Source organism: Octopus sinensis, linkage group LG4, assembly GCF_006345805.1.
Source record: "Octopus sinensis linkage group LG4, ASM634580v1, whole genome shotgun sequence".
In the NCBI taxonomy this organism is placed as follows: domain Eukaryota; kingdom Metazoa; phylum Mollusca; class Cephalopoda; order Octopoda; family Octopodidae; genus Octopus; species Octopus sinensis.
The window spans coordinates 147,627,650-147,645,230 of record NC_043000.1 but is presented as its reverse complement, the minus strand read 5'-3'; the positions used below and the strand labels follow the sequence as shown (position 1 = coordinate 147,645,230).

Below are 17,581 nucleotides of genomic sequence, written 5' to 3'. Positions count from 1 at the left end.
ATGAAGACTTACATTCTCTCTCTCTCTTACATACATACACCTTTCTGCATTTCATATATTAACTATATGAGGTGTATGAGTGCTTGAATATATAATCACGGAAAATATAATAAAAATAGCTCTAAAATTTGAATTCATTCCTAAACAAAGAAAACCTGTTTTTACGCAAGAGTGTGAGAGTTTCTATGACTATTTAAAATCAGTTTTAATTCATGCACTATGAGGAAAGTTTTATATTTCTCCCCATGAAAAATATGTCAAGTTATTCATTGACCAAAATATCGTTGGGCTCTGAATTGAAGCATTTGCTTTTAGCGTTTTCCAAATGTGAATAGCGATAGAAAGTTGCAACTTACATCCTGGTTGGAAGTAATACTTTTAAAGATTATTTCAACAATTTGTTTTTAATGGAAAAATAAAAAGTGAAATACAATTATATGAATCAAATAGTCCTTTAAATATTTTAATATGTAATCTTTCAGTTCTCTCTACTGTTTCACATCCATTTTTTCATGCTGGTTAAGTTTGGATACATTATAAATTGAATTGGTGCAAATCAGAAGGTAAACCTAAGACCATGAGGTCAATATCTTGCACCCTTAACTTCACAATCATTAAGCCTAAGTGATACAATACTGTATTGTTTTAAATATAGGTTATACACATATACAGATCACTACTTATGTAGCAGCAGAATGAATGTATTTTTTTATTTGCTTGCAGTTGTGAATTCAAGTCCTCCTGGTGGTAGGCAACACTCTGAAATTTGCAGCATCACTAGAAATTCAGTTTGTCCTAAGACTCTTTTAATGGTATCAAATAATTAAGAAAGGAAAAAAAGAACTATTATTTTTGTATTTAGTTCCTATGTCTTGATGATGCTGAAAGAAAGCAAATATTTCAAGATCTGGATCTTTTAAGAACTCCAAAATGTTTTGACTCAGAACAACTGCTGATTGATTATAAATAGTGTAATGCATTTAGCCACATTTTAGATGCCAATATCCTATGTGCACTCTCTGTGACTTTTATTGGCTAAAATTTGGTTAGGTTATATGTTACACTCCATTTAAGGCCAAATCTCTTTTATATCCACATCCATGACAGCTCAGCAAATTCCATACATGTTCTTACATTTTAACTGCTCAGTCTTCTGAATTCAGTAGATGCATCATGGACATAAACCAAAATACTTTTATTGCACTTTTCAAATTATTAAACTGAAGAATTCATGAGGTCTATTTTATCAGGACAACACTGCTTTTGAACTTTTCTTCTTGGCAGTATATTCTTGCTATCTAATAATTCCAGTACTTCAAAAGCAACATTTCCCAGTGAGGTCAAACAATAATCTTTCATATTCTTTAGCAAACAAAGTGAAAAATAAAGCTTTATCCAACACACAATTTTTTCGTTTTCTTCAATGTGGTCTGACTAATTCTAGTAAACTGTCCTATTCCATGGAAATTGCAATTGGTCAAAACATTAATGTGCCTGTCTACAGGATGAAAGAGCAATGCTGCATTCAGTAACCCACATCAATAAGCTGTAACCAAACATAGGGAAGTTGAAGCATTTCTTTTCTCTCAGATGAATGATGATTCCCAAAATGTCAGATTCTTCTTCTTGCCATATCATACAAACTTATTCATTTAAACTATCTACTTAATAACACTAGGATGAATAGGATGAACTTCAATAAAATGGCACATCTTCCAATAAAAGTGTTGAATAAATGAACTTTTTTCTTTAATCCTTGACACTACAGCACATCACAGTGCAAATTGACTGTTTCCTTCTTTAAAAAGCATGTGGACTTGGCCCAAGAATATTTGATGTTTTAATGGTGTTTCTTGATTTAATCCATGTTGCATTTAAATCTGTCAAATAACCAACACAATAGCCATTGATTAAAATCTTCAACTTATTCTCTAATCTAGTTCTTGCTGTCTTATAACCCACATCCTTGAAGTCACCATAACTAAAACTGCACTAAAGAGACTAAGGTCCTTTCCATAGCTAAAATGTATTTGACTTGAGCATTAACTGAGAGATAAAACCTTTACAATTATGAAATATTGCTTCTGTGCCTGAAAATGTGGAGACATACCAAATTACTAATATTAAACAGTGTCTAAAGAGAAAGTAACAACTCCACAAAGAAACCCCCACCAGAGGCAGCCTCCAGCTTACTAGCTCACTATTAAGTCATACTCTCACTATTTCTTGAATATATTCATTATTATGGCACTTGTGAGTCCGCTAAAAATTTCTTTATTCCTATAACAATCATCAGTCAATAATTTTTTTTTATTTTTTACTTATACTGTATGCTAATCATTTTGCCAATATTTATAAGCTCGGAACTGTATTCATTAAGCCTTCAACTTTAAAAGGCCCCAAAGAAACTGTCTTCCTTCTTTTGACTGGAAAAAGAAATGAAAAAAAAAAAAAAGAAAGAAAAGAAAATATTTGACAGGATATACCTGACATATTCATGATGATGCCATCTGACTATCAATGTGATACACAAAAAAAAATTACACAGAGCTAACATCATGATAATGGTGACTGAAGTGGTACATGGCTTGCAAGCAGAGACTTATGGTGGTAAAAATTAATTTTTCTGGAAACAAGTAATATTTTCATGATGTTTCAAGTGTTTTCATGATGTTGAAGGAAAATTAAATAAAATTAAAAAATAATACAAATATAACTATTTTAACTTTTTTTTTTTTTATTCTTTCTTCCAGATATTTTAGTCAAGAATCCTACAACTCTTATTTTCAGGCATTTGTGTGTGTACCTTTCCAGGCTGGTGGAATACCAATCAAATAAATCTTTGTTCGTTTTTATTTCAATCAAATAATCTAAATGGTAGCATAACATGAGTGCTGAAACAAAATACTCTGAATATTTTAAGAGGATAAATTTGGATATAATTTTACTTTTTTTTTAAATAGATGTAATATGTTTTAAATGACAGTGCAGAAAATAGTGTGAAAAATTATATAGTGTGAAATAATAAACATTAGCTTTATAGCACAACTGAAATAAAAGCACTCTTTCACAGTAAATGAGCAAGTCTAAAGAACATTCTCCAGGCAAGCTATATCATGCACCCACTCCTCGGATTTCCTCACCACTCCCAATTGAACTCAAATCTAGTGATGCATTTATTCATGTATGTTAGCCTTTTTTTTAAAATACAATTAGAGTGTGCCTGTCTAAAGGGATCGTTATTAGCAACAAAAACTGAGGTCACCCCAGTGGTGATGTATGTAAAACATTTTGTGTACTTGAAATACATTTAAAATATGTATCTATTGATTTTTAAGAGAGTAAATTTAACAGAGAATGATGGGATGATAATTGCCATAAATAATATTTGTTAAGTTTTAATTATCTATAAGTGTTCCTCAGTAAAGTGACTTTGACAATTCATTTAATAATTCATTTTCATAAATTGAATACATTTTATTTTTGATTATGAAGCATTAATTATCAGTAACAGCAAGCACCCATACCACACTGTTCACTATTTTAACCCTTTAGTGTTCAGATTACTCTGTTAAATGTAATACTTTTTCACTCAAATTGTTTTGAATTAATCCTGGATCATCTTACAGCTTTGAGGTTTCAATGATGTGATTACTTATTTTTAGAATGGCATTGTAGGTTAGGTGTGAGAGGCTAGACATCGCCAGTTTGAATATAAAACATGTAGAATATATTGGGCCGGATTTGGCCAGCTTAAACACTAAAGGGTTAAATTCACAAATAATTTTTAACATTCAATAGCTAGCCTATGTACCAGATATGAAGGATTGAATGGAAAAGCAATCAACAACTTGCTGTTTGGTCACAGGAATTGTATCTCTTGTAGAACTATTATGTCACATCCTTACACGGATCCAAGATATTGATCTAAACTTTTCAGTAAACAGCAAAACCTCCCATCTTGTAAACAATTTGCTCGGGCTACATTATTAGTTTCAAACCCTTCCCCCCTACCCCTTTTGAGCCTAATTAACAAAATCTCAATAACAAAGATCATTATTTGATATCATTTAAGTTTTCAACCACTAGTACATTCCTAACCTCAAAGCAATCTGCAGCATATAATCCAAACTTTTATCACCAGAGGGAAGTTCATCCTCTGCCCATATTTTCATTAGACATGGATTTGTAGAGGTTCAAGCTGATTATCAATTTTATCAACCCCACATCTAGTTCACAACATCCATAGAGGTATTTGTAATTCAAAATTTTCTCGTACTGATTCTTTACTCAACTGAAAATATGAGATAATCTTCATCAACACACGTGTTCATTTCATCAGGTTTTTGTCCACTTTATCCACATATGTTTTATTGCTTATCTATCTATTTAGTTTTGAAAAGGCTGAAAAAAAGAACTTAAATAAAACCAATAATTGGAACAGAATTTTTTTCCATTTCATTACTTGCTTATTTTTTTACTTTCTTATTTTCTCCATAACCTCCTGGCATATACTAAATAAATAAAAATGCATCTAAATCATTCATTACTATAAATTTGGTTAAAATAGAACTGATTGTGAAAGAGTGACAATCTGCTATCTGATTATATTTAATAATGTGTTTTTTTTTATAAAAGATCTACACAGGTGTTAAATAAAGAGAAAGTGAAAATAAAAGAAAGTGGGTAAAAAAGTAAAAACATACTTTTTCCTTGCATCCCTATTGAAGACTTTAAGTTTAATGGGTGTACAGCCAGATTTCTGATCAATTCCGATTTAACTGAATTTACTGAAAATTGAAAAATAAGAACCATTATTGCTATGGTTCTCCAAACACATATAAATCAAAGTCAGATAAGGTTTTCCTTATACTGATTAAATTTATACTTCACCATAAACACCTCATCTATAACCATTACATTAGGTAAACTAACAGAGAAGGTTGTGAAAAGAGAAAATGTAGTGTAAAAGGAGAAAATGGTAAATGTGAAGAAAGGAGAATATTTAAGCTTTTATATAACACGTCTGCACACGCTATCACATTTATTCACCAGCAACAAGGCAGCTAAACATACATGTCAAACAAATATTGTTCATTCATCAACAAAACAAAACTAAAACATCTAATAACTTGGATGCCTTTTCATAACCAAAACTGTATCCTAAAGGAGAGACCTCCTTTTTTTGAGAAGCGAAAACTATTTTATATCTTAACAGTTGCTGACATTCTACATGATAAAAAAAATGCTCCAAGCAATGGAGTATTGATCACATATCTGTGATAGTGCAGCTGGTACACATACATTGTAGATGGCAAAAAAAGGGGCTATCTGCATGATAAACAAACTCCTACTTGTCAATACATACCCACAAACAAACAACAATATTCCATGTCTGATCTAAAGCTTAAGTCAAGCATACTCAAACCACAACTCATCCTCCTTAGTATATCACACACCATAAACCCAATTCAAAGAACTTTATTCAAACTTTTATCACTAAAGGGAGTTCATACTCGACCCATATTTTCCTTACAGACATGGACTTCTAGAAGTATATCAATTTTAGTAACCTTACAAGCTTAGAAGGGTCCGTAGAGGATAAGGGTAGTACCATTTTGCTTGAACTAAATCATATTAATGATTATGCATACACACACCTGAATGCACCTTCCTTTTAATGGTTTAGTCAGAGGAGGAAGACTAATGATCCTTTTTCAGAGCCTTTGTAATTGGTGTGAGGTGTAAGGAAGAATGTTATCCGAAGACTGAAAACCTGGTCCAAACATTTGCAAGAGAGGACTTGCAGAAGAGGAAAACCCAGGGAGATATGGGACAAAGTGGTGAAGGCTGATCTCAGGACCTTCATGAGATTACAAAGGCCCAGGATTATTGTGATATACCATTATCGATAAGACCTACCTAATCCTACCACCCATCATTTCTCTAATTAGTTCTTCCTTGATGCTACTTATTTTTCTTACTATCTGAAACCATTTCACTTGTTATTCATCCTTCATTCATTAATACTCTTCTCTCTGCCCATACTTTATATTGATCACTCCACCACCTGACGCTCACTCTCCTCCCACACTCCTGCAACTTACCTAACATCACTCCCCTCTCCTCACCCATTTTCCATCTCTCACTATTGCAACTTCTACCCACCTACACTCCAGTTTCTTCTGTTAACCATTCACTTGTACACACCTCATTCCTTGAGGGTTACCTGCACACCTCATCACCACTACTTTTATCTCCTTCCAGCTCCATTCAATTACTCTCACCTAAAAGGTGAGTAGTCCTGTAGCTCTTCTACAATAAGAAACCAATTCTACTCTGCCTCCTAATCTCATACTTTAATGCCTCATCTCCATCCACTCAAGTTTTGTAGTCTTGCAAGCTGCATGGCAACCTCATCAATGCTGGTGGCATGAAAAAAGGTACCCAGTACATGCTGTAAAGTGGTTGGTGTTGGAAAGGGGCAACTGATGAAGTTCTTCGACATATTGGATCTTATCAGACGAAGACATGCAATAAGTGAAGGCACATCAAGAAGTCTGGACATACTTTTGGAGTGGCGTAGAAGCAAATAACACTGTTAAGTTATTGTTTACAAGGCAGTGAGCACAAGAGAAAATGAAAACACACACACACATGGTGGGCTTCTTTCAGTTTCTACCATATCCACTCATATGGCTTTAGTCAACTCAGAACTATAGTAGAACATACTTGCCCAAGGTGTCACACAGTAGGACTGAGCCTAAAATCAGGTGGTTGAGAAACAAACTTCATCCACACAGCCAAGTCTGCACCTTTCTATAGATATCATCATTGCATCAGCATTATTGTTTTAGCATTTACTTGTATCCCTAGGGAAGTTGTGGATGAGGGAAACCCAGGAAGACATAGGACAAAGCATTTGAAGGCTATCTCAAAATGCTGAGCCATATGAAGATGACAGAGGAGCAAAATATGTGACACATTGCTGTATTCAAGAAGACCCACCCACCACAACATAACCAAAACCCTAAAACCAAGGTGCCATGTAAAAAGCACCTAGCTGTAGAAGCCAAGCAAAAACAGACTAGGGAACCTGGTGTAGCCCCAGGCCTTGCCAATCCCTCTCAAGGCATCCAACCCATGCCATCATAGAAAATGGACATTAAATGTTGATGTTTTTCTATGTTTGCATGGGTTAGACAGAATTCCTTGCAGTAGATTTTCTATGGCTGGATACCCTTCCTACCAATAACCCTCAGCTGTTTGCAAGCCAAGTAATATTTTTAACCCGGCCAGATGTTTTCTTAGGAGACTGGAAATGGAAGGCACCATTTGCATGTCAGTATCATTTACTTACAGCTAGCGCATGATACCAAATCAAGAAGACTAAGACACACGTGCACAAGTACATGCTCACACACACACACTTAACTGCTATCTTTTGGTTTCTCTCTACAAAATTCACTCACAAGGCCTTGGTCAGATTAGGATTATAGCAGTCACTTGCACAAGATGCCATTCAGTGGGACTGAACTGAAAACCATGATACAGCACTGCCTTTCATGGTTTTAGTTTGATTACACCAACTCAGTATTTGGTCTGTTAATTTATTTCATCAGTCACCTAACAGGAAAGACAAAGTTACCCATGGTTTAAGGGTCTTAAAATAGAGGATGAAATATCACAAGGTATTTTTGTTTGATGTTTAATTCTGCCACTGCCACTACTGCTCCACTAACACACCCATGGCTGATGGGTGCTGAGCTTCTACACAGTACTCACCTACATTTAATTCACAATTTAATTATGGTAGAAATGCATGGTATGGTCAAAATGGATAACAGGGTTAGGAAATGAGTTGCTTAATCAGTCAACCAAATCTCTAATGCTGAAATTGGAACGTTGTTCAGTTCTATATTTAAGAGATGAGGAATGGTGTACATTATTTACATTTGACGGATATTTGTCTTTATCTTGTTTGTTGTTAATATTGGAACGTTGCTGTCCACATTTATGCTTTATGTATGATTAGCGTTATGACCCGGCGTTGCTGGGTTATGGTGCATGTATATACAGCTGCGTGCGAGCTGGCAGAAACGTTAGCACGCCGGGCGAAATGCGTAGCCGTATTTCATCTGCCATTACGTTCTGAGTTCAAATTCTGCCGAGGTCGACTTTGCCTTTCATCCTTTTCGGGGTCGATAAATTAAGTACCAGTTACGCACTGAGGTCGATGTAATCGACTTAATTCGTTTGTCTGTCCTTGTTTGTCCCCACCTATGTTTAGCCCCTTGTGGGTAATAAAGAAACATATACAGCTGCGTGCATGCACATATACACGCGAGTACTGTCCAAATCTCTGACCAATCACATACAGCTAGCTGGCATTCAATTGGTGTATCAAGTTTCGGGCATTTTGATTGGGTTTTGGATAGAAAATTCACAAAAAAAGTCCCTTCTATTGATTTTTTTAATAGCTTTGCGGGGTGACTGGGGAAATGTTAAGATGTGCACGACCACCCTTGGACGGTTTTGAATGACCATAGAAAGTGCGAGCCGTCTAACTGAAAAATTGTGGATTTGTATAAAGGACACACACGCAGACATTTTGCCGTTTATATATACAGAGATTATTTAGCACAACATGGGTATCTTGAACAGCGTTTTCATTCAAGACAGGTTATGTCCCTTGCTCCAGCAAGCTGACACCTATTTTAGTACCCACCTATGGTGACTCCATGTGTGTTTTTGCTGTCTGGTGAATTAGATGCTATTATATTGAATTTTGTAATTCCATATCAGCAGATTTTCTTTACATATTAGATATTAATTTCAAGCAAATTACTTTGCAGTCAAGGACAGTAAATGACCAACATAACTTATCCTCCTAAATCATTTCTGGTTTCAGTCATAACTATTGTTGTAGTGTCCTTTATCATTTTCTTTTCGAGATTCGGCCATTTGAGATTAGCTTTCACCACTCCTTTCCATGTCTTCCTCTTCAGCAGGTTCTTTCTACTTACTTGGATCATCAGCACTTCTTAAGCCAGCCATCATCCACTATACATATTACATATCCATAACAATGTAATCTCTCTTTCATTCTAAATCTGATTCCTTTTAAACTCAGTTGTTCTATTAGTTCATTTGTACTCCATTCATGCACACTTAACATTTATACATGTAGCAGAGCAAGCTCACCTCATTTATTTCCAAGCTTGGCATATTCTCACATTCAACATTCATGTTTTACCATCATGCAACATTGTGCTTTGTACACAAGCATCATGCAATTTACCCTTCACTTGGAGAGAGAATCCATTTATTTTCAGCAGAGGTAACATTTCCTTCAACTTTTTCCAACCATTAAAATACCCAGCTACACAACTAAGTAGATTAGCTAGGTAACAGAAGCTATCAATTGCTTTTAGAAACCTTTTGTGTATGCATGCTTATGACTATATATATACATATATATATACACATACACACAGGAAAGGCAAAGTGTTTCAGAGAGTTGCAGTGCTGGTCATAAAGGTTCAGGCAAAACATATAGTGCAGAGTTTATGGGGTGAGATAGAAAAGCAGGTGGGATTGCTTGGTAGTAACACAAAGCTTGCAAGTTCAGCAGGATGGGTTAGTGGTAGTCATACAAAGCTTGTTGGTTCAAAGAAGCAAGAATAATTTTAGCAATGATAAAATAGCAAGAGAAAGGATACAACGTTGTCATTGTACCACTGGTTGTAGTATGCTAATGAATGAAGTTTTGTCAATCAGTCGAAAAACTTTTGGAATATGATGTAGAATGATTGTGTGTAGCAGATATGTAAGCACCACTGCAGTGTGAGACACAGTGTGTGATATAAGATCAACAGCTGTTCAAAGTTGAAGTAACTTCTAATCCTGAACAGACAGTCTTTTAAGATATGCTATAAATACATGGTTTTACGTTATAATTAAATGGTCGCAGATTATGAGTTCCCAAATGTTGTAGTCATGATTTATTCATAATCAGAAAAAAAAAAGAGAACACAAAGTTGTATATTTTCTTGGCATGTGTATTAACTGTTTTACTACTGCTGAAGCAGATAAAGATGTTGACTGAATGTAACAGCTTGTAGGATTTTTTGGGGGTGGGTGGGTCCTTCTCAAACTCTATGATACACTATACAGAATTTTGGTCAAAGAACTGCTGTTGACAAATTGTAACAGGGCAATCTGACTGCAAACTGCAAATCCCAGAAATGAGAAATGGTAGCACTATAAACTATACTAGGTGGCTGTCAGAAACTCTGACTTAGCTAAGGATTATTTTTAAGATGGATGGTTTTTGTAATTGGCAAATAATTAACCAGGTCAGAGAGATTACACCCATTGGGAAATATGTACAAGGAAAACAGGTTAGTAAAGATAGTGGATTTAATGGAAGAGTATTCCTTACATCATATTCATTAAAAAAAAGGTGTGTCAGTGGATTAGGTAACATTTATAAGAATTTAGATGAGGAAAGAGATTACCTAATGTTGATGTGTTGTTAGCTATGTTAATATGTAAGGAATGCAGGGCCAGATGGAGTTGTGTGCATTGAAGTCATCAAGGTTAATGAATTTAGAGAGAGATGTCATGAAAAGCTGTCTTCAAATGTAATATGAGAGACGGTCAAACAACTATATTCATGTAGCTTTTATTTTTGTGACAGAGCAATTAACAATATCATTTACTCTTTTGTATAAAATTTTTTTGTATACTTATTTATGTATGTACTACAATAAACTTTTGCTAAATATAGTTTGTTTAATCTTATGCTGTTCATAGTTCATTTGCTACTAGAAACATTAACTGCCAAAACTGAGTTCAATTATTTAAATTTCTAAACACACTCGTACACGCATTACATTGTCTCGTTAGAATGGTGATTACTTTTGTGGCACAAAAATAGGAAGGTTGTTGAATAAATCATAAATTAACCAATATACATTTTTAATATTGAAGTAATACTAGACATTACAGTACCAATTTTAAATAGAAAAAAAACAATAGATCTACTAATGATACTCAAACATGTATCTATAATTGCATGCTGGGTGATAAACAATGGAAAGCTTAATTTGAATCTAGTTAGTGGCTCTGTTTGCTCCTTTTATTATTTATGTTGCTAAGTAGTTCAGAACTAAACAAAGATCAGAGTTCTTTTCCTGTCTTTGTTAGCCTGATTTTAGTCCTTAAAGCAAATGGAAATTCAACCAAGCAATCCTTTAATCTAATAACTCAATTACTGCATTGTACTATACACACACACACACACATACATTGAACAATTATTAGTATAACTTGCCATGCAAAATGCTGCTCTTAAATGTGTTTAATTGACCCAAATAAAATCAATAAAAGTAAATTCTTTTGCACTTATTCTAAAGCATAAATTATGTGTTCAAATAATAGCAGTGGATTACTTCAATTATTTGCAATTCACAATTAAGTCATAAGGTTTAGCATTTTCTAATTAGTATTAACATTAGCCACAATTCCCTAACAACTTATTTTCAGGGTGAACCAATTCCAGCTTAATCAAAATGTAGAACCCAAAACAAAATGCTTGCATTATTTAGTTCTGTCACTTAACATTCAGAGTTCAAATCCTGCTGAGGTCAACTTTGCATCCATTCTTCCAGAATCAAAAGAAAAAAATACCAGTTATGTACTCAGGTTGATTTAATTCATCCTAAATTTCTGGCCTTATGTCTATATTAGAAATATCTTAGAAAGGCACTATGCACTTGTTTTCAAAACAAATTTACAGAACTGAATACAGCTGCTATAAGATATTCTAATTTTAAAATAAACTTAAATTTTATTGTTAAAATAAAATTTTATGGCTTTTTTGATGAAAACATAAAAATAATCTTACATTAATACTTTAACTCGGAATTTTTTGAAGAGGCATAAAGACTATGATGTAGTTTCGTAACATTCCTAAAAGCTGACCATTCAATTTGTTGAGAAATTCTCACTTTACAATGAAAAGTTCTCAGCACTTTGTATTTTACAAGAATTTATTCATTTATTATTTTCTTTGAAGAACTAGCTAAGAAATCAGCAGAAAAAACTTAGGCCAAAGTAAAGTATCACTGACAATACACAAACTACCAAACCCACAACTGGTTCTATGGTATACCATCAACTGTATTGCAATACCAATTTAAAGCAGTTTACAAAGACTTCCATTTTCAACATGTCTCGATGTTTTCATAACAAACATGGATTTCATTAAATATATTTATAGATAATTTTCTTTCTGCTGCTTTATTTGTACTTTTCATGAAAGCACATGAGAATACTTTTTGCATATTTGTTCATCTGAATATCTACTACAGATATGTGCCATTCCCATTGCTAATCAATCGGCCTTGTAGTAAAATGGCATCTGTTGGCAGATGAACAGATTGAAGAAAGCACAGTAAAAAGCTTTGAATTAAAGGCAAGGACAATAGAAGCAGTAAGTGTTGAATTCATGACCATCAGGTAGGAAGGTTCAAACACCTCAAAATCTGATGATACAGGTAATAATGAAACTAAATAAGGTTAATCGGTAATGTATTGCAATATAATTCTGTTGAGTGTATTCCATTATATTCTGTTGAATGTCTAAAAATCTAAAATATGTTCCTGTGAAAATATATCGGCCATATCCAGCCTCTCACAATTTCATTCTAAAAATAAACAATCACATCACTGAAATCTCAAAGCTGCAAGATTACTCTTTTACTTGTTTCAGTCATTTGACTGCAGCCATGCTGAAGCACCGCCTTTAATCGAGCAACTCGACCCCGGGACTTATTTTTTGTAAGCCCAGTACTTATTCTATCGATCTCTTTTGCCGAACCGCTAAGTAACGGGGACATAAATACACCAGCATCGGTTGTCAAGCAATGCTAGGGGGACAAACACAAACACACATATATATATACATATATACGACGGGCTTCTTTCAGTTTCCGTCTACCAAATCCACTCACAAGGCTTTGATCGGCCCGAGGCTATAGTAGAAGACACTTGCCCAAGGTGCCACGCAGTGGGACTGAACCCGGAACCATGTGGTTGGTAAACAAGCTACTTACCACACAGCCACCCCTATGTGTGATAAATTCAAAACAATGTGAATAAATATGCAATATATTTGATAGAGTAATCCGAATGTTGTAGGAATAAAATCTAAGTGAAAAGGGCAACACGTAAAACTGTGGCACAGGGAGAAGTAATGGACAACGTATAAGAAGACTCGAACATTTAAGAAAAGAAATGTAAATACTGTCTTATTGGAAACTGGAAAGAAAATACTAAAAATATTGCGCTGACGGTTTTCCATAAGAAATGGTAAAGAACAAAACAGGAATGATAGTATCACACTTTTAGGTCATTTGGATTTTATTTTGTAAACATGTAAACATATAAACCTGTGGGTGATGCATGCATGTAGACGGAGGTTCTATGCGTGTGTTCATTTGACACTGGAATAAAGAAGTTAGCAAAAATCTGAGATGAGGGAAGAGATGATCCTGTGAAACAGAAATGGGTAAATAATATGGGATGAAAGGGGCAAAGCCATGTTGCTTGATTCAACTCCTATGAGAGAAAGGGAGGGGGGAGAGAGAGAGAAGGGGAGGCAACAGCCAGCTTCTATGAAGTATTCCAGAAGAAAGGAGTCAGCTTAGAAGTAAATTATAGATGAACTGTGACAGTTTTTTCTAAGCCAAAAACTGAAAACAAAATATAAATATTGTTGGACCATTATCAACAGAGGTGTGAATACCATAACTGTGATGTTACATACTGCAAATATTTTAGATTTCAGTAATGTTGCAGTTCTATGAAATTTGTTAGCAACTTTATCACCATTCATGTCCCCCACTGAATCTGTCAGAGAACATTTCTCTCCAACAGTTATGAAATATGTAAAGTATCATAGCCATCTCAATATGGCTAACCACAAAGGTGGGTGTTACTGTAGCTTTTTAGCCCCAGGAGATCATCGTCTCCAGCTGGCTTTAGACACAATTTCTGTGCCCATAAGGTATTGTGAAAGGTAGGAGAGTCCAGTTTGCTGGACATTGTTGTAGAGCTGAAAAAGAAGTAATTTCTACTCTTCTCCTCTGGAAGCCATCTACTCGCAATACCAGGGGGCGCACACTCTCCTACCCTGATGTAATCTCCAGGGATACAGGCATCCAGCAACAGGACCTCCGTAATGCCATGATGGACCGTGAAGTCTGGCGTAGCATGGTAAATTCCATTGTCTCGACCACGGTCGAACAATGATGATGATAAGGTATTGTGTCTAAAGCCAGCTGGAGACGATGATCTCCTGGGGCTAAAAAGCTACAGTAGCACCCCTCTTTGTGGTTAGCCATATTGAGATGGCTATGATACTTTACATTGTCGAGCGATTACTGTTTACATCTCGTTCTGAGATTTAATAAAGTTATGAAATACTCTACAGTAAATTTAGTATTACACCAACACACTTCATATAGGTTTTGTTATGTGCAATAATAAATGTGGAATTTTTGGTTTATCTTTTCTATTAATGCATTTGCTTTTAGTTTTCTTGCTTGCTGCAAATTATTACTTTCACCTATGTACTTTACTCCTACTCAGCCAGGTGCAGTTAATTAAAAAGAAAAAAGGTCATCATCTCAGAAACAACAACACAAATCTTTGATTGGTAGATCAACATCAATATAAAGGACATTTTCAGGCAACTTTATTATGAATAGTTCTGTTGCAGATGAAAGCAAGTTTCATTATTCATTTTGATTTCTCTCCACCCCCAAACAAAAAATAATTAACAATAGCTTACAATTTGCTGTTTGAAATAAAGGCTATTATTTTTAAATTTCTCAAAACGTTTGACGTTTCTCATTATCTTTTGTTTTAATCTCTTTTTAATGGAAGGATATGCAAAATGTTTTTCAGGTATAACAATCATTAACATTCTTTATTGTAAGGAACTGCTTATGCTATATTTTTCTGAAATTAATTTCAATAGGATTTTCCATTAACTTCCCTGTTCACACAGAACCTAATATAATTCTTATTTGATGACAGATGCTCTAATGATTTCAACAAAGAGCATACTCATGCTCAGTTAACAAACAGCCTAATCATTAAATTTAATAAGCAAATGGTTCAGTATTCTAGAGGCACGTTGCTCTACATGTAAATCTAAGGCTGAATCAATGTGATATGTTGAGCCTTTAAATCACAGGTACAGTACAAACCATCTGGTAGGCCTCCAGAAAGTTTCCGCCGATGCAGTTTCACTCACAATGCCTGGATCAATGAAAGGCCAAAGACACCCAGAATACCATGCAGCAGGATTGAATCTAGGACTTCCTGATCACAAAATGAACTTCTTAACCACTCTTACTTCATGAGGAAGAAATTACAACCTTCTAAAAACATTTACTTGGCACAGAAACACTCATCCGAAGCATCCAACATTTTCAGTTTTAAAGTTATTTATTTAAAATATATTTGAGTTTAATTTGTATCTAAATTAATTAACATGAATGTTTATGGCTTCTTTATCATCTCACACATGCATGCACGTACACACGCACTTTATTTACTTGTGCAAAATTAAATAAATTTATTAGAAAACACCACAGTCAAAACCGGAAATAGAATAATTCTCAAGTGTAGAATTACATATATATGTATAATTCATTTCTTGAGCAATCACGTGTGTATGTATTTTACTGATGAAATGGCTTTAGCAAGAAACTGTTATACAAAGAACACTGACTACACAAGAGCAGAAGCAGGAAGAGGAAAATAATTTGAGTTCAATCCACCTTTGCCATGAATATGATCATCAACAAAGAACTTTCTGTTTCAATTCAAAAGACATTTCTCAACTATAGATAAATACTACAAACTCATTAACAACAATGTAAAAGTGAGCTAGACTTGTCTGGACAGTATGAATTCCTGGATCTCATACCAGAAATGCAAGATACACATCCAGCCAACCCAATCTTAACATTCAGCAAGTAAGTACATATGTTTAGATTATTCACTTGAGAAGACTGTGCCTAAGGTTATGATATATATGTGGGGAGAGAGAGAAAGCATAATACCCATATATGGCGCCAAGAGGAATTACAAGAAAATCACTACAAACACATTTAAGACATGATACAACCAACATATAGACTTACTGGGGTTGAAGAACAGAAAAAATTCTTTATTTCAACACAATTTGTTTGGAAATTAAGGGATCATGAAATTGAATATGCTTGCATAACCTGAACATTGGTGCATAGAGGAATACCATACACTGCTGACTGTTAAGTACTGTCAATTTTAAAATTGCGAAACAGGTGCCAAAATTTTATGCATAATCTGCAATACATGATAATTTCTATTTAAGATGGAAACATTGAAGTCAATATCAGTTAGTTAAAAGTATGTAAGAGTATGACTCTAAACCAATTAATTCTTTCTAAAACATCCTAAACAACCAAAGGAAACCTTTCAATCAACCATGTGTTTCAAATAAAACAAAAACAAATATAAGAGCCAAAGTTCACACATGCTAAATTATTATCCAATAAAATCACCAAAACACACACCTAAAACAATTTAAGCACACCACCTATAAAACTATAACATAAGGAAAAAATGAGGCAAGCACACTTCACTGGAATGTGTCATGTTAGTGTACATGAAAAATAGAAAACAAGTGAATTGAAAAAGAAATTTGGTTTAAGAGGAATCATCTGTAGTGAGAGAGAAAATTGCATCGGTACAGATGTGTGATGTGTGTGGAGAGTGACAATGAGTAAAAGAGTGCTAAGTGAAAGTGATTAAAGTGGAAGAGGAAAACATGGGAAAATTTGGTGAAAACTGATTTTAGGAGGTTGAATCTCATGGAGGAGAATATATGAAACTGCAACAACTGGCAAGATGGTGTACTAGAGAAGAACTGTCCAACCCATGCATATATAAAAAACAGAAGCAAAATACTGATGACAATATATGTTGTCGATATATTGAACAATAGTTTTTGAGTTTCGTGATTCCTGTATATAATAACACATCAAAAGAAATGTTTATTTCATATGTAGGGGAACATCATATAGACTAATATACACAGAAGCACTAAAATTACTCCGTCTACAAAATTACAATCATATCTAGCTTCAGAAATTCAATACTATACAGTACAATGTTCACATTTGTTAAGTACACTTTTGAATTGGTATACTTTCAGTGGTTGAGGCAACAGGGTGCTAATTTCCCATTGAAGCAGAGACAATTTCTGTGTATCTATACTGTAGAAGTTATAGAATTCATATATCTATTTCTGTATACTGAACAACCTATGTAAGTTTATCTATTAGAAAAATTATTATAGCTAATATATTAAATTTTTTTTATGACTATCTTCAATACATTTAATGTAAGTCTGTTTCTCCCAAGGAAATTTAGTAGCTTAGAGTAGATATAAGTTTTTCAGTTAATGCAGAATCAACCTACCCAGGCCCCATAGGTTTACTTACATAGAATTGATAAT

The 17,581-nt window shown here is 34.2% G+C and overlaps 1 protein-coding gene across 6 annotated transcripts in view; it reads right to left on the bottom strand.

Annotated features, from left to right (window-relative positions):
• LOC115210282 (E3 SUMO-protein ligase PIAS2) overlaps positions 1-17,581 on the bottom strand; it is a 150,395-nt gene that overhangs the window by 39,616 nt on the left and 93,198 nt on the right. For 4 of the 6 annotated variants that reach the window (XR_003881433.2, XR_004998907.1, XM_029778780.2 and 1 more), the window contains one exon: positions 4,707-4,790. The exons of the other annotated variants lie outside the window; for them this stretch is intronic. Coding sequence is in view for 2 of the 4 variants with exons in the window: in XM_029778780.2 (XP_029634640.1) it covers positions 4,707-4,790 (84 nt within the window). In the remaining 2 variants the exon portion in view is untranslated. The remainder of the gene's footprint in view (positions 1-4,706; positions 4,791-17,581) is intronic. 6 annotated transcript variants of the gene reach the window in all.